At 35.4% G+C, this 27,395-nt stretch overlaps 3 protein-coding genes and 1 long non-coding RNA gene across 7 annotated transcripts; 2 read left to right on the forward strand and 2 right to left on the reverse strand.

Moving 5' to 3' along the window:
• Window positions 1-757, forward strand: LOC117690294 (uncharacterized). The gene is made up of 3 exons (XR_010708544.1): window positions 1-75; window positions 399-485; window positions 723-757. It is a non-coding gene; the product is annotated as an uncharacterized lncRNA (long non-coding RNA).
• A 7,022-nt stretch (window positions 758-7,779) lies between these two features.
• LOC117690293 (uncharacterized) lies at window positions 7,780-10,866 on the reverse strand. Of its 4 annotated transcripts, XM_066069286.1 has the most exons (6): window positions 10,582-10,747; window positions 9,936-10,019; window positions 9,322-9,378; window positions 8,958-9,032; window positions 8,604-8,783; window positions 7,780-8,411 (listed from the first exon to the last, which is right to left on the reverse strand). In XM_066069286.1, the coding sequence occupies exons 1-5, from the start codon at window positions 10,630-10,632 to the stop codon at window positions 8,619-8,621; spliced, it is 432 nt and encodes a 143-aa protein (XP_065925358.1). In that variant the 5' UTR covers window positions 10,633-10,747; the 3' UTR covers window positions 7,780-8,411; window positions 8,604-8,618. The 4 variants fall into 4 exon arrangements, 2 of the variants coding, with proteins under 2 accessions (XP_065925358.1, XP_065925359.1); XM_066069287.1 differs by lacking the exon at window positions 9,322-9,378 and having other exon boundaries at window positions 7,782-8,411; window positions 10,582-10,737; XR_010708583.1 differs by lacking the exons at window positions 9,322-9,378; window positions 10,582-10,747 and adding an exon at window positions 10,811-10,866 and having other exon boundaries at window positions 7,783-8,411.
• Window positions 10,867-16,117: 5,251 nt separating this feature from the next.
• LOC109619121 (uncharacterized) lies at window positions 16,118-18,196 on the reverse strand. Its single transcript, XM_066069470.1, has 5 exons — window positions 18,041-18,196; window positions 17,167-17,951; window positions 16,785-16,923; window positions 16,391-16,477; window positions 16,118-16,148 (listed from the first exon to the last, which is right to left on the reverse strand). Exons 1-2 carry the CDS (start codon window positions 18,149-18,151, stop codon window positions 17,181-17,183), a joined length of 882 nt encoding a protein of 293 aa, XP_065925542.1. The 5' UTR covers window positions 18,152-18,196; the 3' UTR covers window positions 16,118-16,148; window positions 16,391-16,477; window positions 16,785-16,923; window positions 17,167-17,180.
• Window positions 18,197-19,330: 1,134 nt separating this feature from the next.
• Window positions 19,331-23,061, forward strand: LOC105331294 (mannosyl-oligosaccharide glucosidase). The gene is made up of 2 exons (XM_011433419.4): window positions 19,331-20,051; window positions 20,401-23,061. The coding sequence occupies exons 1-2, from the start codon at window positions 19,428-19,430 to the stop codon at window positions 22,288-22,290; spliced, it is 2,514 nt and encodes an 837-aa protein (XP_011431721.3). The 5' UTR covers window positions 19,331-19,427; the 3' UTR covers window positions 22,291-23,061.
• The last annotated feature ends 4,334 nt before the right edge of the window (window positions 23,062-27,395 follow it).

Raw genomic sequence — 27,395 nt, forward strand, 5'->3', positions numbered from 1 at the left:
GGTCCTGAATTGGAAGCCGTAGAAACTAATCAGCTGTTAAAAGAAGAAGGAGGAATGGAAAAGACCGGTTTCAATGTAAGTAACATGGTTATTACATTTCATTATTATTTTACAACTTACCAAGAAATTAGAGATATTATAATACGGCGCTGGAGAAATGTATAAAACACTCATAAAACTGTAATGAGCTATATATTTATCCAAATTTGTTTATTTTGAGAGAAGAGAAGGCGGCGATGTCAAATTTTTCTCTCTATAAATTCCTCGTTATAAATGGCATTAGTTGTCCTGAAATTAATAAAAGATTTAATGACCCCTTTCACTGAAATACAAAACTGTAACTTATTATTAAAAATTGATTTTGGTAAAAAATCAGTTTCTCTTTTCTATTTTTTTAGATTGTCCTCGATGACGATGATGAAGATGATGACGATGATGGCTTCATGCCGAGAAAATTGTTTTTCTTCAGCTTTTCCGAATTCAAGGTAATTCTTTACTTCTAGATAGTGTACTTGTAAAATTTATTTCACGGCAAATATACAATTACAAGATTTATGAATGTTGATTGATTTTATAACACTTTTATTGTTCACACTGATAAATTGCCTTTAACAGCTGTATCTTCCAGTCTTTTATAAACTTCAATGTCAGCGTACATGCACGTACCTTGAACACGTATATATGAATACTATATAAGATATTTTTAATTTCGCTTTATTTAGAAAGAAGAGGCCTCCGCATGATGGAAGAATACGAATTTTCAGCAAAAACAACATTCCACTTTTCAGGGTTAATTTGTTGAATAATGATACGAGTTTAAGAAATAAAATTTAAAATTATTCTTCATAGATGTTGGCTACTTTTATTTAAAAGCTATGAACACCTCTTCAGACTGCAATATTAAAATAAAAGTACTGAAGTAATGAAATACGGGCTCCTTTGGTGTGTCTTTATGCATATTTTGTAGTAAAGTTGAAAATATCTCTCTCTTTCTCTTATGCTTTTAATGTCGACAAAGCGTCAGAGAGCGACCAAATTTTGTAAGCGACTGTAAACAAAAGTATGTCTGTCTAGTAGAAAAAAGTTCAACAGTTGCTGCCTTGAATTTTGCAACAAGCGTTATATATTCAATCCCCATTTCTTTAACCCGCAGCAAAGTAGTTCATAACAATTCATGCGCATTATACATGTATGTGTCCAAAATGCATAGTCTTGTTTTTAAAGCACGTTATTAATAAGAAAACTTAAAAAGATAGACAATACTCTCGGAAACAAAAACAAAATGCCAGCACTTTTGACAAAACGTGGCTCTTTGTGTACCTATTTGGTATAGTGCAAGCTTTTACTTTGACGCTGTTTGGTTTTTTGTTTACTTTTGAAGTTGTGCTATTTATAGTAACATTAGCGATTTGTATGCCTAGTGCCATGACTCTGCTCACAGCAGATCCCGGCTAAAAATACCATGCTTTCTTTGGTGATTCATTAAAACAATAAAATGCTTTCCTTGTTTATTCATTCGGGATATGAAGGAAGCGACATTGCAGAAAAAATACATAAAATTTTTACATGTAAATTAAATTTTTCCTGCATAACCCGCATGAATCATCAAAGAAAGCATTTTATTGTTTATATTAACATCTTCCTTTTAACTGATTTATAAATTGATTGTGAAAAGTTGATAAATTCACTAAATTACTGTTAATGTATATTAGTACGTTAGTTAAAAGAACCAGCCAAATCGTCTCCTGTGAGACTTTGAGTCTGACATCATCATGATTATTTTGTGCAGTCCGTGATGTGATTTTTCTTAGGTCGCTGTAGGTTTTGACCAATCGATAATAGGGGCGTGTAGATTTCAGTGTGGCTGTTTCTATAGAGCTATGAATTAAAGTCTCCGTAAGAAATAGAGAAAATAATATTTGGTAGATGTAAATACATGGATATAACGATCAACGAGCATTACATACATGTATATAAAAAGCAAATAACTCGCATCAGCTACGCTCGCCGCTATCTTCATACCCACACGAAGCACCAGTTCAGTCAATGTCTTAATAAATATTAAAGAAAAAAGTTTATTCGTTCGAACGGGCAAAAAACCCGTAAAAACCCACCCTTGGGGGGGGGTCTTCTTGGTAGAAGTTTAGCATTGTGATATTTTCATAATCTAGTTCATTAGGTTACTCCTTTTGTATGTCCTCATTCATATTGTCGTAACATCTGAAAACAAATACTTTGCAACATCAGAGCTATACCAATATGACGTCTTCCTTATTTAGGCAGCAAACAAAACATAGCAACATGTTCTTGCCACTATTTCAGGTAGGACCTCCGATGAATACATTTTAATTTTAAATGCTGAAAATATATAATAATCTTTATATTCAAGTAAATCTTAATATTTTAGAATAACCTTTATCAGTATTAGTTGGGTAGTATATAGGCTACATTTTTCTTCAAAAATTGTATAGTTAGTTCAATCACAGTGTATATGAAGTCAAACAGACAAACAGAGTCTGCCAGTCCTGAAGGGCAGCAAAATCTCCATTTTGTCGCAGGGATTCGTTGTTTATGACTTGCTTCAGGATCATGAAGCAGTCTTAAAGCTGAACACCGCTCGTAAATAGGCACTGTCCGCCATATTTCTCTTTAATCACTGCTGTCTCTACAACCCTTATATAAGGGACAGACCTCTAAACAGTTCAAAGTACTTCGCTGTAGAGGTCTCACCTGTGTGGACGTACATTTTGCCTCGCCGTGTTACTCGGTCGCGATGAAATTATCAAATTTTACGCACCTTTTTGAAGCCAGGAGAATACTAACATCAAATAAATTGGTCAATGCATTATTTACGAACAGAAAATGAACATAAGATAAGAAAAAATGTATAAAATCTAAAGACCACGAAAGGAATACTACATGTCGGCCACGAGGTTCAGGTGTGCAATCGGGTGTAACGAAATCGAAGGGTTTATATACCAGGTATCTGTGTGACGGTGCCTATTTACGAGCGGTGTTCAGCTTTAAGCTTAAGTCAAAATTTGTACTTACATGAAGTCTTATTGTGATTTGATTGAAAATTTCGAAAAAAATAGAATGCTATTAAAATATATCTCAATATTACGGTGATATTTACAAATTTTAAGCATAATTCTATGATATAATTTAATTTAATGAATTATTGATATTTTGACTTAAGTCTAAAAAGGCTTCATGATCCCGAGGCCTGCTGTCTTACAGGATTCGTCTATATCCTGCATATCATTTAGCTGCAGGTCTGTAGATCCCGGTCTGAAAAAAATCGCTGGGTCGTCCATACGGATTTTTTTTCGACCGGGGGCTACAGACCTGCAGCTACATATCAATAAGCTCTTTCAGCATCTCGGTATAAAGGCAGCTCTCTTTCTCTGAGATTTTTACTGCTTGGAGCAAATGTTACAGTCTACTATTCAGAACGTTCCTAATCCTCATTCACTCAATGAAAATGGCAGACTGTGATTGGACAATACCTTACTATCTGGGGGCTGCCCAGCTTGAGGTGGGTAATTACAGTCAAATGAGATGGTCTCCGTAAAGAGCAATCCTTTGCGCCATGCTTTACGTTAACCGAATCGCCACTTATAAACGGTAACTTGCTCATCTTGGTGATTCCACACTAGTAGGGAGGCCGGAGTGTCCTCTCCAGGTGATCGGATACAAGCCAGGGTTAAGAATAATGGAGGACAGGGTGTTTCCCATGCAGCAGATCCAGCTCTTCACATCACTAATGGATCAAAAGATGCAGCAGGTTACTAGGTTGGCACCAGTCCCATCGCAGGAATTGCCATAGAAATGCTTCCAGCAGTGCCGAGTTGTCCTCGGGAATCCATTTCCGGATTTTTACTCAATGTTTACTCCTGAAGTTCTTTCTAAAGTTCTGCCAAGTTAAGTAGCTTAACCAAACCAGAATGCCAGAAGTCCAGGATATGCTATTATCTCCATTATTGAGAAGGTTTTAAGGTTGTCAAAGGCAGGGGCGTCTTTAAAAACCTTAAAACCTGCTCAATGTGTAGAAATATTTTAAGGTGGTATTTGACACCTCGATATTGGGGATGGGGCAAGGGGCTGAGGGAGATAAAGAAAAACGTCTTGGTTATCCATCTAAACTTTTTCAGACAAGGAGCTTCAGACATTCAGCAACTGTATAATGTGACAGGAGGCTAGATTTAGGATGTTTCAGACATTTTACCACTATTGGTCACCGCAATCTGAAAAGTCGGGGGGGGGGGGGGGGGGTATTACATAGAAATGAGCCAACTCTTGGATATAACTTGTAAATTTTATATATTTAGCAATTACTATACAAAATTTTCACTTTTAGTAACACCATATTCTAAAGGTATTAGAGATGATCAATAGTTGATGGACAGTTGTAATTGAAGAAAGTCTACAAAAAGATGAAGGCTACATTTTGTGATATATAACAACAAAGAATTTCAATTTCCAGTGTATGAATTCAGAGATTCTACCAAGTACCATTCGATTCATTACAAGATGAAAACAAGAGGCCCATGGGCCACATCGCTCACCTGAACAGCAGTTCCTTGTAACATTACATTTCGTAGCATATGCTTTTTCTATTTTATAAACATTGAACCCCTTTCTTGGGACCCAGTTGTGGTCCGAGGTTTATGGTTGGCTTGAACAACATAAATAGTAGCATAGGAATGAAAACCGCACGTACACAACCTGAAAAACTGAACGTAGAAGAGTTCCACTTCAAGAGGAATAACTCTCAGACTGTACAGAACATCAAGAAAGATAACTCTTGGTTCCACTACATTAGAGTTTACACAATATGAGGATCCTTGCATAGTAATCTCACAAACTGTAGCATTATAGTTCTCGAGAAAAACTTTTTATAAACATTTTCAATATATCTTTCTATGTTAAACTTTGAACCCCTCTTGGGGCCACAGTATTAGTCCAGTGCTAAAGTTTTAATTATTTGGAATCTACATTATTTAAGGATGCTTGCATAGTTATCTCACAAGCTGAAGCATTATAGTTCCCTAGAAAAAGATTTTTCAACATTTTCCCTCTATATTTCTATGCTAAACTTTGAACACCTCTTGGGGCCCCAGTATTAGATTGAGGTCACGGCTTTTATAATTTCGAATCTACACTATTTGAGGGTGCTTATGTAGTTATCTGACAAATTGATGCATTGTAGTTCTCGAAAAGAAGATTTTTAAACATTTTCCATATATACCGGTACTTCTACATTTAACTTTAAACCCATCTTGGGTCCCTAGTATTTGTCCAGGGGTCACTATTTTAAAACTGTAGAACCTTCATTATCCAAGGTTGTATGCATGATAGTAATCTCACAAATTGAAGCATTGTAGTTCTCGAGAAGAAGATTTTTTAACATGTTACCTTTATATTTCTATAATAAACTTTGACCCCATCTTGGGGCCCCAGTATTGGTCCCGGGGTCACGATTTTACCAATTAGGAATCTACATAAGCGAAGGATGCATGCATAGATATTCCACAAACTAAAACATTGTAGTTCTTGAGAAGAAATTTTTTTAACTTTTCCTGTTTAATGTTTTTTAAAATGTTTAAATTTTGAACCCCTCTTGGTGCCCATCAATTGTCCGGGAGTTACAATTTTTTTGAATCTACATTATTTAAGGATGTACATGTATGCATAGTAATATCCCAAACAGTTGCACTATAGTTCTTGAGACGATGATTTAAAAACATTTTCCTATATATGTTAAAATCTAAACCCCTACTGGGGCCCCACTTTTTGTTCGGGGGTCACGAGTTTTACAATCTTCACTATATATACAACCTTTTGTGTATGTATTGGCATTTTTGGTGAAGTGGTTCTTGAGAAGAACATTTTTTAAACATTTTTCATATGTAGTTCTATGTAAAACTTTGAACCCCGCCTGGGGCTGCAGTTTTGGTTCGAGGGTCACGATTTCTACAATTTAGAATCTTTATTATACATACAAGCTTTTGTGTAAATATTGGCATTTCTGGTGCAGTGGTTCTTGAGAAGAAGACTTTTTAGACCTTTTCCTATGTATTTCTATGTTAAACTTTGAACCCCGCCTGGGGCCCCAGTTTTGGTCCGAGGGTCACAATTTTTACAATTTAAAATCTTCACTATATATACAAGATTTTGTGTAAATATTGGCATTTCTGGTGCAGTGGTTCTTGAGAAGAAGATTTTTTAAACATTTTCCTATGTATTTCTATGTTAAACTTTGAACCCCGCCTGGGGCCCCAGTTTTGGTCCGAGGGTCACGAATTTTACAATTTAGAATCTTCACTATGTATACAAGCTTTTGTGTAAATATTGGCATTTCTGGTGCAGTGGTTCTTGAGAAGAAGATTTTTTAAACATTTTCCTATGTATTTCTATGTTAAACTTTGAACCCCGCCTGGGGCCCCAGTTTTGGTCCGAGGGTCACGATTTTTACAATTTAAAATCTTCACTATATATACAAGCTTTTGTGTAAATATTGGCATTTCTGGTGCAGTGGTTCTTGAGAAGAAGATTTTTTAAACATTTTCCATTGTATTTCTATGTTAAACTTTGAACCCCGCCTGGGGCCCCAGATTTGGTTCGATGGTCACGATTTTTACAATTTAGAATCTTCACTATATATACAAGCTTTTGTGTAAATATTGGCATTTCTGGTGCAGTGGTTCTTGAGAAGAAGATTTTTTAAACATTTTCCATTGTATTTCTATGTTAAACTTTGAACCCCGCCTGGGGCCCCAGTTTTAGTCCGAGGGTCACGATTTTTACAATTTAGAATCTTCACTATATATACAAGCTTTTGTGAAAATATTGGCATTTCTGGTGCAGTGGTTCTTGAGAAGAAGATTTTTAAAGACATGCACCCTATACTTACTGTTTTGCAATTATCTCCCTTTTGAAAAGGGCTGTGCCCTTTATTTTAACAATTTATAATTCCCTTTCCATAAGGATGCTTTGTACCAAATTTGGTTAAATTTGGCCCAGTGGTTTTTGAGAAGAAGTTGAAAATGTGAAAAGTTTACAGACGGATGGACAGACAGACGGACGGACGGACGGACGGACGACGGACAACGGGTGATCAGAAAAGCTCACTTGAACCTTCGGTTCAGGTGAGCTAAAAAACCAAAAGGAAATCCAATCTTTTTTTTTTTAATGCATGCAAATCATTCATGCTCAAAGTAAAAAATTAAACAATGCAAGCAGCTTTAAAAACAAAATAAGCCTTTGGCCAGCCAATAGAGTAAAATTCATATGCCAATATTAAATACCAGAATTCAAAACAAAAATTCTAAGCTATATGACATTTTACATTATTCCTAACCCTCCCTTTCCTTTGATAAATGCAACCTTTAGAAAAGTATAATATTATAACAAACACATACTATTGGAAATATGATTTTCAGTATTTGATATAGAATATACTATTTCAATTAAGTATTTGATATAAAATATCAAATAATCAGTGAATTTGAAATACATAGGCCCAAAAAAAGCTCTTTAATTTCCAGTAGATGTCCCATGCATAAGCTTAAGGCAATCAAATATACACTATAGTATAACACAATATAGCATATACCTGTACAGGTACAAAACACACTACCAGATTATCAGTATAAAACTAACCCAACAGAGTCCAATCCGCCCCCCCCCCCTCCCACTTTAAACCCCCCACTCACCTAATCACCCCCCCCCCCCCCACACACACACCTTATCTTAATCTAAAAGCTGTGAAAAGGTTTAAAAACTTTATGTTGTATAAAATGCTGTTGTACAAATTACCTGTATTAGTTATCATATCAATGTAATAGCCCTGTAAACTTCATAAAGTTAGAAGACCTAGCACGACCTACATGTAGCTACAGCTATACATGTATCTCTACAGATTTATTCATAATTTAACTCTCTGCATGTTAACTTTATATTTCTACTGAAGGCTGGCCTAGACTTTTTAACACTATGTATAATATAAACTGTCAATATGACATAAATATATCTATCTATTTACAATGTACTGTATATATAATATACATATTACAGTTGTACACAACATAGCTGTCAACATGACAGATTTAAATATATTTACATAAGTATATACAATATACATATATAAAAATAAAAAGATTCTGTAGACCAGTCTGCTTTTGTGGTGGTTAATGTGTCAATCACACTATTCAAAAAGTCACTATTATTTGTCTCATTGCAGTCAGTAATGGCACTCAGAAGTCTGTTCCACATGAAGAGAGCACTGTGAATTTTCTCACAAGACAAGTGTTTTTGACAGTCTTTTTCACTTAAGAAGAGTGGTTCACATGATCAAACCACCACTCTCCACTTGCACCAATGTCTGCATACAAGGTACAACTTCTATGCTAAAAAGAGAGCAAGATAATAACTCTTTAAAAAATTACCTTGAATAATATCAGTGCAACACATAATCAAATTCTTATTGACATTTTTAATAATTTTAATAACTTTCTGATTGACCTTTAATTTAATTGATCCAGGTTGCGGGTTGATACACAAATAGAAAAGCATTAAAGCTTCGGTATGTCTGTACTTACACAAGAGTTGCTCCTTCAGTAGACAATGAAGGAGGAGTCAAGCTGCGAATGCTGCACACACCGTCTCCTAGCAACCTTGTGCTTCCTTTGTTGTGGCACAGTGTGCTTCCTTTGTTGTACATGTGGCACATTGAGACGCACAGGGCGATGTCTGAAACTAGTGCGAGCTAGCCACTCAATCTGTTTATTAAAGTATAGAGAAAAGGACCTCATTGAAACAATGCAGAAAATTGAGAAATTATCTATATATTCAGATTAGTCCCTTATATCTTGAAATACCAATGTATGTTACTTCAGATTGTTATATATATTGTAGAGCTATAGAATTGTCAGTATATCAATTGTTATACATACTGTGTGGGTGGGTTGCGGGACTGTAGGCAACTCCCTTCTGTCTTCTGACTTGTTAATTGCACTTGTCAATTGGTACTGTAAACCAAATCAAACAAAATGAGAATATACAGTCTTTGTAATTGTAATTTATTCCTAGTTTTTTGTTAACATTATCTTATATAAACATAAATGGTTTGTTAGTTTTTTTTTATTAATAAAGTCAAATGTCCACCCAAAAAATGCAATAGTGATGGATTGTGAAAAGTCAGCCAGTAGGCCCAGTACACGTTGCACAGTTATAGAAGAGATCTGGGAAAATTGATCATGATTTCTGATATTGAGTCTACAATCATGAGAAATGATCACCAATCTCAGAAAATCTTACATAGTCATTCATGTGCTCTTTCCATGCATGACGGAAGGAGACAAAAGATGGCTGTTGCTGTAGGGACACAAAGTGCAAAGTGAGAGAGTAAAACAGTAGAGAGAGAGAGAGAGAGAGAGAGAGAGAGAGAGAGAGAGAGAGAGAGAGAGAGAGAGAGAGAGAGAGAGAGAATGAAACTATGTGTACACAAAGGGAAAGAAACAATACACAAAATAAAAGAGAATGAAACAGTACACAGATAGAGAATAAAACAGTGCATAAAAAGATCAAGAGGAGGAAGAGGGAGAATCAAGGACTTAGTTCACAGGAAGGAGAACATGTACAGAGAGAGAGAGAGAGAGAGAGAGAGAGAGAGAGAGAGAGAGAGAGAGAGAGAGAGAGTTTTGGACTGGAAGAAAGAAGGAGTGACACTGCCTCACAATGAAAACAATTTTATTCATGTCCCTAGGAAATTCCAAATTATTATAATATTGAATCACTTGTGTACTACTTATCCATAATCATATTAATGCATACATATTTCATTGGGTACATGTATTACCACATTTTGACATACAGCATGGGGGGGGGGGGGTTGCATGTTTTCTTGAATGCAGGACTACTCTAGTACTTACACTAGATTTGATGTGGAGTTCCAGCAACACATCATACCACTGTCTGTCATCGGAATGACTATGCGAGGAAACATCTATGCTGTGCTGAAATTTATAATTTTTTTTTCAATATGAATTTATAAAATTTTTGATTGTTTGCTGCTTTTTATCAATCCAATCTGTATATTTCATAAACCAACTTTGTTTAAAAATTTGACATAAATAATAAATTCATAAGAATGTTCTTTAAAGATATATTAAAAGCTGAACCATTCGCTTGTCTGCAATATTGCCCCCCCCCCCCCCAAATTATGTTGACTTCGATATTAGATACATTGTGTGTGTGTATATATATATATATATATATATATATATATATATATATATATATATATATATATATATATATATATATATATATATATATATATATATTTGTTTAATTATTATTTTTATACATATGTAGGGTAATTGCATCATTTAATATCAATTTGAAGTCACGAGAAGAGAGAAAACTGATTTAGTAAACGATATATATATATTGACATCCATCATGGCGACATTTTAGCAAAATGGCATCCCGCATCGCGCAGAGAAAGAATTCACATTATAAATGGCTAAATTCATGCTATTGTGAAAATTAAACGTTAATTCTGAGAGCCATTACCCTCTTTGACGAGCTCTTGCTCTTTCTTTCGGATGATCGCTCTCTTTTCATAGTGATTTCTTTGATTTTTGCGCTCTGTGTAAAAACACGTCTGCTTGCAACCGATCAAATTCAGTAACTAACGCGGTAACTAAAACGTGACGGTATATATACCTAACGTGATTACGTTACCCCTAACGACGTCTGACGCTGGATACTGGAGATATTCATACGCTATACATTAACATACCTTGTACTTTTGAAATACCCAAACATAATCCCGTCACATGCAGATTTTTTCCCAGTCGTTGAACATAAATAATATGACGTCATAAATAACTTGTCGCATTTGTTTTGGCGCACTTTGTTTTTAACGTTGAGGATCTATATATGCGTATGGTTCAGGCGCGGATCCAAAAAAAATTCAAAGGACGGGGGGGGGGGGGGGGGTTAAGGGGAAGTCCACGTAGGTTGCGAGAATTGTACATATTGGGCGTACTTTGCGACGATGGAAGTACATGTAGGCAGATTTTACAGAATAAAATGAAACCGTGAAATCAATTAATGGTTATCCCTATAATTTATGTTTTATATATTAGCATTAGTTTGATGAAAAAAATCTATAAAGAAAAATTGCCGTTAATTACGGGGTTTTATCAAAAGTCTTGTTTTCAAAAAACGTCGCAGAGGTTGTCTCAACTCTCGGCTTTATTAAAGATTATCTTATTATGCAGGATACTTTTAGTACTCTTTTGAGAAATAGATCTATAGTTCTTAAAAATAGAAAGATTGGATACTATGTAAACATTGAAATACTTTTTTTTTCTACCAAAACAATAAAGTTCTTGCAAAAAAAAAGCCAACTTTTTGAATACTGACATCCCTCGCAATGAATGCACGGCAAGCTCTATAGTTACATACCGTACGTTAAAATAAAATTCATGGCCAGTGATCCTACCAATACAATTGTTATTAGAAAATGCGCACCATTCTACTACAGTTGTTGCCGAGATCAAAGAGATGCCGCGGACATTATTCTCAAATGAACATTAAATTTCGTGGATCAAATTGCATGCAACCATTCATGAAAATTTCTGAAAATTGGCATTTCAATTTTTTTTAATCATTAGTACAAATATCGCCTAAACATTCTCCCATACTGTATCTTTTGTCTATGTTAATTCTTCTCCCTGCCTCTCTCTTTCTTTCTCTTTATTTTTCCTTTTTCATTTCCTTTTTTTTAGCATTTTCAAAGGGGGGTTGCAACTCCCGTACCCCTTTCTGGATCCACCACTGTGGTTTCCTACGATGAAAATGCATATAACACCATCCTTATTATTCTGTGAGGATCGAGAAATAGATATTGAGAGTGATTGGACTGCTGGAAGTGATATCATAAAAAATACACGTGAAGAAGTCCTAGGGGAAAAAACAGTCAGAAGAAAGAATGGATGTCTGATTCCACATGGCAGAAGGTCAAAGAAAGGCGTAAAATGAGAGAAAAAGTTAACAACGCTAAAACAAGGACACAAAAGAATGATACACATACCAAGCTCCTAAAGCTAGATAAAGAAATCAAAACATTAGGCATGAATTGCAAAAGAGAGTATGTCAACCAACTTGCAACAGAAGCAGAAAGAGCTGCCAACATGGTAGATATAAAAAATCTTTACAACATTAGCAAAACCTTATAGCCAGAGGTAAAACATGCAAGTCTAAACAAAGATGGTAAGGTCCTCACCAAGCTAAACGAATAAATGGAAAGGTGGAATGAACAGTGTATTGGATAGGCCAGAACCAGAGATACCGGTAACCTTATCACCCTCAAAATAACGGTTAAAGAAACATGAAATTAACAAAGCCTAAAATCATCGAAGAACGGTAAAGCGACTGGAGTTGATGGTATACCACCTGAGGAGTTAAAATATGGAGGAGAAGAGATAATTGAATACTTGTATAAACTATGAAAGAAGGTAAGCTTCTTTTTCAGTCAAGTATCGTATTATTCATTTTAGGTGAAACGTAAATATACAATCTAATTGAATACAATTAAGATATACAGTCTCCAGAACAATAACAATATACATTTAATTTGCACCTTTATTTCTTAAGGCTGTAGGTGAGGAGACAAGCGTGTAGCGGTGTACATTCAGTGTACTGAGCATGATAGCACACCTACTTTATTATAATTTATTTAAAGTTGTACATGTAACTCTGCAAAAATTGCTCTCTGAATTTCATGACGTCAGGCAAAAATCTTGGTAAGAAAATATGCAGATTCGGGACCACGGCTGCGAACTATACTCATGGACAGTCTTCCAATAGGACAATGCGCAGATTGACCCAGGAACTGATCTGTTTTATAACTTCTACGAATTTTTCCAACACAGACTCTCTGATTCCTTCCCAGAATTCCAATTTACGCGCAGGCGCAACTGAAGTTTCATCCCAACTTAATTAGCCAGCCCGCGAGCTGACTAATACTATCTGGAAAGCTGAGAGAATACCAACAGAATGGAACAATGGGCTACTTGTAAAAGTGCCTAAAAAGGGAGAATTAAGCTCACCCCAAGACCTAAGCTGCTGTGAAAATTGGAGGGCATAACCATGCTGCCAGTAGCTAGCAAGATCCTCTGTAGAGTCATATTAAACAGAATTAAAGACGCAGTAGATAAAGTTTTACGTAACGAACAGGCAGGCTTTAGATCCAACAGTAACTGTACTGTTTAAATAGCAACTCTAAGAATAATTGTGAAACAATCCGTCGAATGGAAGTCATCACTGAACATCAATTTTATTGATTTTGAAAAGACATTCGACAGTGTCAACAAAGATGGAATGTGGCAACTATTGCGGCACAATGGAATACCATCAAAGACAGTGAATGCATGTTATCAAGACCCTATATTAAGAATTCTCAGTGCACGTGATAACTGTACCATCCCTCACTGATTCCTTTCAAGTAAATACCGGAGTAAAACAAGGCTGCTTACTCTCGCCCACCCTTTTCTTATAAGTGATAGACTGGGTTACAAAGAAAGCATTTGACAAGCCAAGGGAAATACAGTGGAATTAGAAGACCTAGACTTTGCTGACGACTTTGTCCTATTATCTCACCAGATAAAAGACATTAGAGAAAAGACCAACAAACTAAGTGAAATTGGAAAGAAAATATGGCTCAATATTAACAGCAAAAAAACAAAGATTGTGAAAGTGAAGACTATAGTCTGTCCCAGGTTCTCGATTCCGGGATATTTTGACAAATTTTTAATAAATGTTGCAGAATTTTTTTTAGTGAAATGAATAAATTTCGAAGCAAAATTTCCAAATAAAATAACCGTTAACTGATTTTTTTATAGAAAAGACGAATCAATCACAATCGAGGGGGAATAACTGGAAGAGGTAAAGCAATTCACTTACCTAGGATCCATTTTTAGCAAGACATGTGGCTCAGACGAGTATATTTATGCCAGAATAAGCAAAGTTCAACAAACCTTCGCAAAGATTGGTATAGTTAACACCAATGTCAAATATATGTGCTTTCATACGGATGTAAAACCTGGAGATTAACAACAGGACTACAACAAAATATCCTAAGAACAAATAGCTACGACACATATGTAAAGTGACCTAGCCACTAAACATATCTAACGAACAACTACTGGCATGGAGCGTACCAGCCAGAAACCAGCATCTCTCCAGATCCAGAAAAGAGCATGGACTGGCCACACATGGAGAAAGTCGCAAAACAGCAACTCCAGAGATGCATTAGACTGGAACCGACATGGCCAGAGAAAACAAGGGATGCCACTGCACAGTTAGAAAGGAACAAGGTTGAAAGAACTTGAAAATATTGGAAAGTCCTGGAATTGGGCAAAAATAACAGTCCAAAACAGAGTGAGATGGAGGGCGACTGTTTAATAGCCCTATGCTCCAGAAGGGACGAAAAGAATTAAGTGAGTAATAAATAAATGCGCAAGTCTTGGAGCATTTAAATATAATCAGAACTTTTGCCAAGTAGCGGATCTTGCGTTGATGTGTTTGTGTTGTGAAAGGGGGGGGGGGGGTGTGACTACCTTTGATTGGATTTTCAGAGTTAAAAAAATGGAGTTAATGAAAAATAGTACACTCTAAGTTACTAATACACTAATACAATCCCTTGTAAATTTTCAAGATTATGCATATGCAGAAAATCGGTCGGTGCTTTAGGAATATTGAATACCTCCTACTCATATCCACGAAAGCTGTAAGGTTCGACAATTTTCTCGACAAATAGACACCATTGATTTCATCTTTTTTTAAAAAGATGTTCAAATCTTCCGTTAAAGTCTGAAGATGCACAGTTCTATGTGATTAAAAGGAAAGTTGTTCTGTATACTTGACTACATGTGTGCGCAATTTTGCACACAAAACATGCTCGTCCGTCAATTTGTTATTTTTATGTCATCGAATGCTCAAGAAATTAAGTACGAGTTTTCGTGAATGTTGCAGAATAAGCTCCTATGTCGAGAAATGTTGTTTTGAATTATAAAGAGTATGAGCGTTACCTCGAGACCGATGATATACCGTCAGTTACAGCTTGTATTGCTTTAAGACAGTGAATGAACTGAGGGGATTCGAAATGAGATATAAACAATAAAACAATTATTTGATGGTGCTTCGTGTGGGTATGGAGATAGCGAGCGGGTTATTTTTATTTTTATATACTAAGTATGTGTAATGCTCGTTGATCGTTATAGCCATATGAACCACCTAAGAAAGCATGTTATTGTTGGGAGTTGATTTTAATCAACTCTCCTATGCAGTTACTCAGACAAACCGAAAGTGAAACAGTTTGGACCTCAGCACAAATCATAGCTGCTGACAAAACTTAGTTCCTGAAAATAATTGATAAACTCGATGTAATGAATGCTAAAGCATTGTTTTTCAAGGAAACTTATTTATAAATACATTGAAAATAGTCAGATTTTGAATGGTACAAACAACTCAAATAATTTTTGTAGTCGTATGTATTCCTACGCCAGAGTTCAATATAGTCTCGTTCAACTCGACGCTCGGCTGTCTCCGTAAATCCTTGTCGGAGATTTACGGTGTCAGCTGAACGTTTGGTTGAACGAGACTAGAGTTCAATATTGCTTGGATCCATACAATTTTCGAGAAATATTTCTATTACTGATACATAGTTTGATTGAATTAATTTTATCTTTAAATATTATTTAACATGATTCATATAGGGGTTTCTTGACATTCTTGTCGAAAAAGTCCAAAAATGCATATGATAAAAATGTGCGTAATTAAAATTAGAAACTACATGTACCTTTTATGCAAAAATAACATATCATTGATTTTAAAATAAATAAACATCGACAAAATCAACTCCCGTCAGTTCTTCAGTACTTTGATTTTAATATTGCAGTCTAAAGAGGTGTTTATAGCTTTTAAATAAAAATAGCAAACATCTATGAAGAAAATTTATATTTTATTTCTTGAACTCGTATCATTATTTAACAAATTAACCCTGATCGAAAAGTGGAATGTTGTTTTTGCTGAGAATACGTATTCTTCCATCATGCAGAGGCCTCTTCTTTCTAAACAAAGCAAAATCAAAAATATTTATATAGTATTCATATATACGTGTTCAAGGCACGTGCATGTACGCAGACATGCATTGAAGTTTATAAAAGACTGGAAGATACAGTTGTTAAAGGCAATTTATCAGTGTGAACAACAAAAGTGTTGTAAAATCAATCAAAATTCATGAATCTTGTTATTGTATACATTTGCCATGAAATAAAATTTACAAGTACAATATCTAGAAGTAAAGAATTACCTTGAATTCGGAAAAGCTGAAGAAGAACAATTTTCTCGGCATGAAGCTTTCATCGTCATCATCTTCATCATCGTCATCGAGGACAATCTAAAAACAATAGAAAAGAGAAACTTTTTTTTACCAAAATCAATTCTATTAATAATAAGTTACAGTTTGTATTTCAGTGAAAGGGATCATTATAAAATTTAATTAACTTCAGGGCAACTAATGCCATTTATAACGAGGAATTTAGAGAGAAAAATTTGACATCGCTGCCTTCTCTTCTCTCAAAATAAACAAATTTGGATACAGTTTTATGAGTGTTTTATGCATTTCTCCAGGGCCGTATTACAATATCTCTAATTTCTTGGTAAGTTGTAAAGTAATAATGAAATGTAATTACCATGTTACTTACACTGAAACCGGTCTTCTTCATTCCTCTTTCTTCTTTTAACAGCTGATTGGTTTCTACGGCTTCCAATTCAGGATCTTTGGGTTTCGGCTCCTTTGATCTAGTCCTTGATTTGTTGAAACTTTGTTCGGCTTTTTCATCTCTGTGAAGAAATTTATTAGTTATTAGATATGATAGCTATAAGTTTTGTCTGTACATATAAAATAATATACATTTGTATTAAATTGATTAATTGAGATTTATACTTATCATTTAATACATCTTACGTCAAGTACGTATAGTCTATTTAATTTTTAAAAAAGAAAATAGAACTATGAAATACAATTACTAATGAATTACAAAAACAATGTATGCATGTAGTAAAAAGGAAAGGAAGATATTTTACCCGAGATCATCAATTTAGTTTTCACTGTCCTTCGCTCTTTCCAAATCTTTATGCCCTTCATCTCGAAGGTTTTCTCTCTCTTTCTTCAAGCCTTCATCGTCTACGTGCCTAGCATCTTCAGACGGCGAAGTATTTACTTCTTTCACGGGAGTGAAATTTTCTTCGTTTTCTTGCTTCATCTCCATACCAGCCCCTTCATCCTTTTTGATATGACGTTCCTCTTCAACCATCGACTGGTATACTTCTCGCTGACTCTTTAATCCTTCTTCAACTTTCTTTATTATTTCTGATTTTACTCCGTCAAGTAAGTATTCAACCAACTTATCAAACTGCACACCCTGTGTCTCGTCTTCTTCGACATTTATCTTTGGTGATTGAACCACAGAATTCTCAATCTGACCATTTGGCTTCTCCTCATCTTTCTCTGAAACTGCCGTCCCAGTACCCTCAATTTCATTCTGACTCCAATCTTCTTTCCCGTTCCCTTCTAATGCCTGTACCACCTTATCCTTTAAATCAAACGCCCCAGGGTCGTCTGACATTCTTCCATTTGGAGCCCCCATGGTTTTGTCAAGATGCTCTGTTTTCTCCAAACTCTTCATCGTTTTAACGTTCGGCCGTCTCCTTCGTTTCCGCTTGATGTGCCTTTCTAGCGCAAGGAGTCTTCTTTCCTCTAATACAGGAATATTCTTAATTCGACGTTGCATTTCCCCATTTCCAATTCCAGTTGCTCTCTTGTCATCTGAACGTTGATACTCCTGGCCCTCTGTGATTGGAAAGTTTTTCTATATTTAAAAAAGACAAAAGAGATTGCTAAAATTCTGTTGCAACTTTATGATTTATCGATAACGCATACATAATTAATTTTACTTACCATATTGAAAACTGGACCATTTCTAGAATCTGACTGTGATTCCATTTTACTGTGATCTGAAACGAGAGATGTCTTCCATAACCACATCTGAGATATAATGTTCATGTGCATACATACAATATTTAATTGTCAAAACTACCGACAACCATGCGATTTTTCATTACTGACCTGCCAACTCCTCTGTTGTATGCTGTAGTGATAGTGATTGCGTCGTTTTGATTGTGACGTTATACCATGTGACTATGATTGTGACGTCACGTTAACTCGCAAATCGAAAACGGAAGACGGATCCGGCGACGATGTAACGAAGAATACTTTTTTTCAAATTAATTTCTGATTCAGGATCAAATGGCCACTCTCTTTGTTGTATTTACACTGTTAAATAACAGGATCTTCACATTTGTTATCAGACAATTTTAAGTCTATACTGTCCCTTCCGATATATTTCATTTTATCAAATAAAATATTCAACATGAATATTTTTTTGGATAAAATTAATGAAATATATCGGAAAAGACACTACATAAAAATCTGACGAGTTGATATCGGACAAGGTAAAGGAATGACTATTTTAAAACTATGATTCATAACTTTTTACCATATACATATATCGCGTATAGATTTAGTTTGACACCCCCCCCCCTTTTTTTTGAATATTGAGTGTAAAAACTCAATATTTGTGTTGTTGACGGTCTGTATTTTACTTCTTAGTTACATATTAAAATAGAATACCCCCCCCCCCCCCCGAGACGTATCAGTCGCCTAATAAGTCAAATTATACCACTATACTATATCTTGTGTATTTATTTATATATATCTGTATATAGTAGGGTAGAATTTTTCGATATATTTAAGCGACTGATTGATAAAAATTCAGGTTCCCGTGGTCCGACCACCCTTGTTCAGCTGTTGTTAGTGTGAATGTTCCTACATGTTAACACCAGAAACAAAGGGCTATTCTATGAGAACATTTCGTTAGTCGTCAGAAGCATATTAATTTTTGTTACGGTCATTTTCACTGAAAAAGCCGAGATTTTAGGTTGATGCAAAACCAGCCACAAACTCTACATTACATATATATTGGCATGTTTAAGAATACTGTGCTTTAAACATCCTCATGCCAATCATGGCTTTGGTGATATACCGTAAGTATTATGCTATCAACAAGAAAATGAAAATTCGGAATGCTCTTATTAAATCCGAGAAAAGTCTTGTGTTAGAATTCTCCTATATACTAGATCTATTAAACGTTTTAGTGTTTCGAAATTAAACAGTCTACTGAAGCGCCAAATAAACATTGATTATTTTGTACACGTTAGATGGGAGAGGGAAAACAAATGTAGAACTGATGTTCTTTTAAGAAGTGTCAGCTCCTAAATCTTGGAAAATGGCACGAAAACATAAAAATGATCACCACCACAATCATCGTGAAACAAAGGCAGTCCAAAGAAAAAGAAATAAATCGGAAAACGATCCCGACGTAGAGGCTAAGTCAAATGAGCCGGCGATCAAACCAAAACCCCGGCACAAAAAGCCACTCGACCAGTCACAGCAGAGAAAAATGGCATGGATTATACTGTTTGTATTGGCAGTAATTTTAGGTGCAACTGTCTACATACGCTATCAAATTCATCTTCAGGAGTTGGTGATTACTCCACTTAATGTTCCTAAAATGATAGCTGAAAACGCGTCATCTGCAAAAGTGACGCCAGAAAAATTCTGGGGAACCTATCGATCAAATCTGTATTTTGGCTTGAAAACACGGTCTCCAACTTCTCCAGTAGTTGGATTAATGTGGTTAGAACAAGCTAGAACTATGCCTCCCCCAATCCGACACTGGTGTAGTCAAGACGATAGATTAAATCAATATGGTTGGCTCAAACATGATGGAGTTAACTTTGGCATCCAAGATATTGTAGAGCAAAATTTCAATATTACAACATCGTATGTAAAGAGACAAGGAGGGGAGCATGGCGGTGATTGGACAGCTCGAATTACAGCAATACCCAAAGTATGAAACATTATGTGTAATTTGTTAGAAAAAATAAATAACGCATCAGCCAGGTTCTTTAGATTCATTTTAAACATGAGTTGGATGAATATGTATGCACATAAATTGCATACCTCACAGATTTTTAATATCTAGCAAACTTTTCTGTTGAGCACCAAATCGCAAGAATACAAAAACATTGAACAAAGAATCATCTGAATGAGTAAAAATATTTTAGATGTTTATTAGCCATGTGTTTATAAAGCTCTCATTTGTTAATAAATGTCAAAGTACAATAAGTTTTGGTTTAACATTGTCTAAGTTGCTACTGGAATTGATTTGCTAAATTTTCATAATTTTTATTTTTCAGGATGTCAACAGGCCTGTTATACTGTCTCTCATGTTTTACATGGCATTAGATGGTCAAGGCTCTTTAACACCAAACATTATGAAAAATAGAATGGACTCTATAAATGGACAATCACTAGAACTGGGCAACTTCAAGTTGTCATTTCCCAAAGCTAAGGATGGTAAAGGAACAAAATACCACCATCTAATTTCATATGCTTCTAGACTTGACAGGCTCAAAGACCTGTTACAGAATTCTCTGCAGACTGACAGCTTTAATAAAGAAAGGACAATTCCATTCTTTGCTTTAGCAGGACGTCTTGTTCCGAGAGATAGTCCAGATCCAAATTTCATGGTTCATCAAGTCACAGCACAGCTACCATTAGAAATGGAAGTTGTGTTTGAATCAGGTAGCCATAGTGCTCGACATGAATCTCTCCAGGGCGATTTATACTCCCACAAACTAGCAAAATTTGCTAAAGATTTCGATAATAAATTTTCTGAAGTATTTGATATTGATAAAAAAGGTTATAATGCAGCGGAAATTGATTTTGCAAAAGCTGCCCTGAGTAACATGATTGGCAGCATAGGATATTTCTATGGCTCTTCACTTGTGAAGTCAAAGTACAACAAAGAACCAATTTATTATTGGCCTGCCCCTTTATACTCAGCAGTCCCTTCCAGATCCTTCTTTCCAAGAGGATTTCTTTGGGATGAAGGTTTTCACAATCTTCTGATCAGCCAGTGGGATCCTGAAATATCAAAGGACATTATTGCACACTGGTTAGACTTGCTCAATGCCGAGGGCTGGATCCCTCGAGAACAAATTCTGGGAGCAGAGGCCAGGGCCCGAGTTCCTGATGAATTTGTCGTACAAAGAAATGAGAATGCTAATCCCCCTACTTTGTTCTTGCCCCTTCAGCGTTTGATTAAAGACATGATAACAAGCCTTGATCCAAAAGACAAGCAGTTCTTAACAGCAGTGTTCCCAAGACTGCAGAAATGGTTCAGTTGGTTCAACACAACACAAGTGGGAAATGAGCCCCTGACCTACTACTGGAGAGGGAGGGATGAGAAAACAATTAAAGAGTTAAATCCTAAGACTCTGACTTCAGGTCTTGACGATTATCCTCGGGCTTCTCATCCAAACTCAAAAGAGAGACATCTGGATTTGAGATGTTGGATGGCGCTGGCATCAGGGATTCTAGCAGACATTGCTAAGACACTTGAACAGGATTCAAAAGAGTATGAGGCCACGCATCAAGTTCTGACAGACAATACTTTATTAGACAAGTTGCATTGGTCTCCAAAGAAGGAATGCTATTGTGATTATGGACTTCATTCTAACAGAATCATTTTAAAGAAACCCATGCCTCCCAAAAATATACAACCAGGACAACCATATGACCAAGACAAGATAAGAGATGTGAAAACAGAACCCAAGATGCAGTTTGTGGAGTCTTTTGGATATGTTTCTTTGTTTCCATTCATGCTGAAGATTGTAGAACCCAACTCTCTAAAACTGTATAAAATCTTAAATGATCTCACCAATACAGATTTACTATGGACCAACTATGGACTTCGGTCTTTGGCAAGAAATGCGCCACAGTATCAGAAACGGAACACTGAGCATGACCCTCCATACTGGAGAGGGGCCATCTGGATCAACATGAACTATCTTACCCTTGGTGCCCTACATCACTACTCCAACACAGCCGGCCCATATCAGCATCTAGCTCAAGGCATATACAAGGATTTACGTGCAAATATAGTAAATAATATAATTAAGGAATATTATAGAACAGGTTATATTTATGAACAGTACAATGATAAAACTGGTGAAGGGAAAGGCAGCCATCCCTTTACTGGGTGGTCGGCTCTGGTTGTACTCATCATGGCAGAAAAATATTAGACTAGTCCAAAGTTCAGGTTTATTGTGTTCATTCAGGTATAGATGAATGTCTGTTGATTGTGTTATGATAACTAGATGGAGTTAAACAAGTGTTCTATAATGAAATATCAGCCATCCTCATTTGATTACTGTGTTCTGTCAGGTATAGATGAATGATTAAATGTCTGTTGATTGGACAACGATTACTAGATAAAACTTTACAAGTAGGATTTTTTATAAATTTGTAAAATTAGCAAATCTCATTTGATTCATATAATTTTCATTTTATGCTGCACAATGTAAAACAGATATACCATTGATGGTCTTTTCATGTTTTGTTTTAATATTATAAATGTTATAATTGCAATCATAATATATTGTCAATGAATGGATGTTCATTGAAAATGGTTTGCATGTTTATGCATGTATAGATGTGTGACAGTCAGACGTTTTTGAATACCAGCGCCAGATAGCGCAGTTGTTAGAATACATGACTAGAGATTCAGGGTGCAAAGGTTCAAATACCAGTCTGATCCATCATTATTTCTCCCATTCTGATACAATTGGTGCCATGACCAGGATCAAATGTATCTGGATGACAGACCAAACCAGGATTCAAACCAAGGCCGCCTGAATCTCTAGTCAGGTGCTGTACCAATTGAGCTATTTGGCACTTGTTTTCGATCCTGTCTGATTGTCACAGATGTAATGAATTGCAGTGCATGAATAAAGATATTAAATCGTCTGTAACATGTGTCTTTTGAAAGTAAATGCAAAAATGGTTTAAAGGAATTGCCTTTTGTCAACTTGTTATCACTTGTGTAGGGGGATAAGGTATCTTTTCACATTTTCTTGTCCTCTGAGACTGAAAAAAAATATTTTGCTTCACCTAAGCTAAATTAAGGTAATTTTGTCTATTATCTCAACGTCAGAAGACAAAAGCAACCCTAAGTTATTGGCTCTCAAGTTTGCTAAAAATGGATCAGGCTCTCTTCTTGGGGAAAATCCCAATACCATATAACATCCAAATATATGCTAGATATTTATTGAACATTTAATGCTTTTGCATCATATTGCTACACGTTATTGCTATTTCATAACGCTGAAACCAGACACTCTATATTTGAAAAAAAAAATATTATACTATATAAGTATTGGCTAGTTTCTTTTTTATTTTTGGAAAAAAATGGTTAATTAATAAAAATTTCTTCCTTTTTTAGAGGGAAGTATCAAAATACATTGTACTGTAAAAGTCTGCTCGATTTCACTGCTGATGCGAATAATTCCATTTCGTATGTGGAATGGTCGTAATGAACATGGGAATGTCTCTTTTTACCAAAAATTGTGCATAAATGCTGCAGGACAATGAAGTTTAAACCTTTGACAGACTATTAAAAATTATACATCGTATCATTTAACTACAACACACAATGACAGCATTTTCTCATCCCGGAGATGAGAAAAACGAATCGGACACTTGGCAAGCGAAGGTGGCATCATAATGTTCAGTCTTGATCCATATTATTAAACCCACCAACTCTCATATCTATCGTAACAGTCAAGCTGGTAGTACCTACCAATGCCTTTAGAGGTGCTCCTTAAACGAATCTGTTTATTGAAGAACAGAGCAAGTTACTGAGATCCCATATGGGTTTTCAAGGCTACAAAGCCCACACAGTGCAAAAAGCAATTTATGAGATAACCACAAAAGATAGGAAACTCTTTTGCAATTTAATACAAAAAAATGACGATTTACTACCCCGTCCAAGAACTTTGAAAAAATTTGTCCATTGTTTATGTACTAACGAAAGTTAGTGTATAAGGCCAGCCCTGACACGGACATATTTGGGTATACATCCCTTCAACTATTTTTAGAATCGGTAGGACAACAAAGTAGTGCCTTTAAGCAAAATTTCTTCCTTTTTGAGAGGGAAGTATCAAAATACATTGTACTGTAAAAATCTGCTCGATTTCACTGCTGATACGAATAATTCCATTTCGAATGTAGAATGGTCGTAATGAACATGGGAATGTATCTTTATACCAAAAATTGTGCATAAATGCTGCAAGACAATGAAGGTTAAACCTATGACAGACTATTAAAAAATCCCGGAGATGAGAAAAAAGAATCGGACACTTGGCTAGCGAAGATGGGGGGGGGGGGGGGGGGGGGAAGAGACTAGACCTTCCCTAACATCTTAGTACTCAGTATTTTTAACAAAGTTTCTTTTCCTTTCAGAGTTAAGAGGACCAAATTTAAAGTTATGAACAAAATTAAATTGCAGAAAATATATATAAAGTCTTGAAGATGGCATCATAATGTTCAGTCTTGGTCCATATTATCAAACCCACCAACTCTCATATCTAATTAACCGCCAAGCTCGCAGCTAGTACCTACCAATACCTTTAGAGGTGCTCCTTAAAGATTAACTGCCCAAATGAAGATACTGAAATCCCATCTGGGTTTTCGAGGCTACAAAGCCCACACACTGCAAAAGGCAATTTATGAGATAACCACAAAAGTAGGAAACTCTTTTGCAATTTGATACAAAGAAAACGACAATTTACTACTCCGTCCAAGAACTTTGAAAGAATTTGTCCATATTTTATGTACTAACGAATGTTTGTCCAAGGACAACACTGACACGGACATATTTACTAGTTCAATTATGGGTCGCACCCACAAAATATTGTCTTGTCCCACAGACTACATTGCATTCATCTCATTAGGTTTGCTTAAAAAACATACGTTAGGGGAACAAGTGACCTCGGCAAAAGCATGCAACCACCGTTTCAATATGAATACCCCCCCTCCCACCCCCACCCCCCCCCAAAAAAAAAAATTTTAAAAATATATTGATGTTACATTTTTAAAGGTAAAACATACGGGGTATATTGTCCATTGTATCTTAATTTATTATTGATGTACCGATAAATATATAAGATTTTTTCTACCCCCCCCCCCCCGAAAAAAAAAACCCCCACACACACAACGAAAAAAAACCCATACAAAAACAAACATAACTAAACAAAAAATTGATGCGGTATAATAGTTAAATGCGTAGGTTCTATATACATGTACTAGTAATCGGTCGTGCCCATGGATCGAAACAAAATGAAAATTGAAAATTAAGACTCTTGAAAATTATATCTTTTTATATCAAAATCGTAAATCAACAGGATACACACTGCAAAGTTCTAATTAAAAATGCATGCCCTTGTTTTTGAAGAAGGACAAACATTCATGGTATATTAAAACTGCAAGATATCCTTAGAGAAAAGGTAAATCGTTCAAAATATGACCTATATATGGAAGTATAGCGATACATATATCTAATGTGGACACATATATATACATTAAGGTGGGGTCTCTAAAGAGGGTGCCTAGCGCCCAAACTAGGAGGTGTGCCATCTAGCTGAGACCGGATCCTCGGGGTACGGGTGTCCGCTGCATGACGGATTCCGGTCTCAAAAGGGGCGATATAGGCACAAATAATAAATTTACAAGCATGAGCGGATCTGGATGGAAAGGTTGTGTTGGGGGTCCGGACCCCCCCCCCCCCCCCTTTTAAAATTAAAGCCTATCAAAATGTACAAATGATAAAATTACTAAGATTAAGCATCGATCCCTTCCACCTGGCTAAACAAATTACAATCTACTCCAAATTAGAAATTCCATCCCCTCCCCGGTTTTCGATACGTCGCGACGTATCGTAAACAGTGGATCGGACATCCTCTCAGGATGTATAAAACGAATTAATAACTATAATTTGATCGAGAGATAAAATTTTTTATAAAGTGTTAAAGTGGCACTATAATACGCTTACGTATGAGAGAAATGTACATGCATATATAAATAATAATATTATAATCATATTATAATGATATATATTACAACATATATTTACATCCTTCCGACTTACAATTAAAATGCACAAATGATTATGTTAATTTATTAAAAGGATCATCTTCGCTCGCCAAGGGTTTCTGATCAGGCGTGAAGAGTGGCAGATCAGAAACCATTGGCTAACGAAGATGTGGAAGGAGATGCTGAAGGAATTAAAACACTCGGGTGTATCACGATATCTATTTGCTGTTTTACTCAATATCTACAGGGAATTATTTGCCCTCGTTTTATTATCGTCCATTTCGCCCTCGTTGCCAGCGGACCGACGAATTTAAGACTGGTCGAAATCAAAACAATTCTTAAATAAATGCAGCTAGTTTTTAGATAAGTGTGCTTATTCGAAAAAGTATCTATTCATTTCAATACTGTGTCTGAACGAAGTCATGACGGGATATGAAACCGTTGACAAGTGTAGAAAGGCGAAAATAACACGTGGCAAAAATAGCACTGTATACATTGATTGAAATGAAAACCTTCAGATTGGTAATTGAAAAAAAAAAGACAGTTATAATAGCTCTGCAGCCAGTTTCACTTCAAATCACTTCAAAACACGACTTATGGTAACACAAAATAGCTTTTTATTTTAGGGAGTGTCTTCTAATTCATTTCATGTTTTTTAAAGAATCATATCACATCTTATATAATTCTGCTAAAATTACTCAATATAATGAATTGTCATCGATCTCAGAATATCAATTAATTATGAATTATTTAAGATTAAAGAATTCTTTAAGGTGGAAAGCTACACAAAAAAATCATGGATCGATACTTACAGGTATCATTTCTGAAACATGATTTCGTTGTTCAAAGAAGGATGTACTAGAATGGCTCTGATTTATTTTATACGATTTTTTTTATGAGTAAGAGGAAAATTTGGTGGGAAAAAATGGATGATATTAATATTTAATAAGTCATGGTTTGATTTTGGCAGGGACGTTTATACGTCCCTGATTTAGAAAATTAGCAATATTTCTAAAACTTCGCTATATTGATTCAACTTTTGATTATTAATACGATTGTCTTACGTATCTTCTCTTTGTTTGAAAAATATGAAAAAAAAATCGGGTTTTTTTTAATTTCATAATTTTTTTTATAAAAAAAAAGTCTCAATGACATTACTGGATATGATTTATTAGATATTATAATTTCGGTGTAGCATTCCACCTGAATCAGTGTTGTTTATTTTCGTTTTGTGCAAATATTTTCGTTTTTCGAGAGT

The sequence above is a fragment of the Magallana gigas genome, chromosome 8 (genome assembly GCF_963853765.1).
Source record: "Magallana gigas chromosome 8, xbMagGiga1.1, whole genome shotgun sequence".
Taxonomy (NCBI): Eukaryota; Metazoa; Mollusca; class Bivalvia; order Ostreida; family Ostreidae; genus Magallana; species Magallana gigas.

Excerpts from the sequence above, each read along its gene's own strand:
- LOC117690293 (XM_066069286.1), bottom strand. The coding sequence starts at position 10,632 with ATGAAAAGAGAGCGATCATCCGAAAGAAAGAGCAAGAGCTCGTCAAAG. Across the intron at positions 10,020-10,581 it reads GCAAGAGCTCGTCAAAGAGG|CACAGCATAGATGTTTCCTC; the intron begins GTAATGGCTCTC and ends TATAAATTTCAG. Across the intron at positions 9,379-9,935 it reads AACTCCACATCAAATCTAGT|CAACAGCCATCTTTTGTCTC; the intron begins GTAAGTACTAGA and ends GTGTCCCTACAG.
- LOC105331294 (XM_011433419.4), top strand. The coding sequence starts at position 19,428 with ATGGCACGAAAACATAAAAATGATCACCACCACAATCATCGTGAAACA. Across the intron at positions 20,052-20,400 it reads GAATTACAGCAATACCCAAA|GATGTCAACAGGCCTGTTAT; the intron begins GTATGAAACATT and ends TTTATTTTTCAG.
- LOC109619121 (XM_066069470.1), bottom strand. The coding sequence starts at position 18,151 with ATGCACATGAACATTATATCTCAGATGTGGTTATGGAAGACATCTCTC. Across the intron at positions 17,952-18,040 it reads ATGGTCCAGTTTTCAATATG|AAAAACTTTCCAATCACAGA; the intron begins GTAAGTAAAATT and ends TTTTAAATATAG.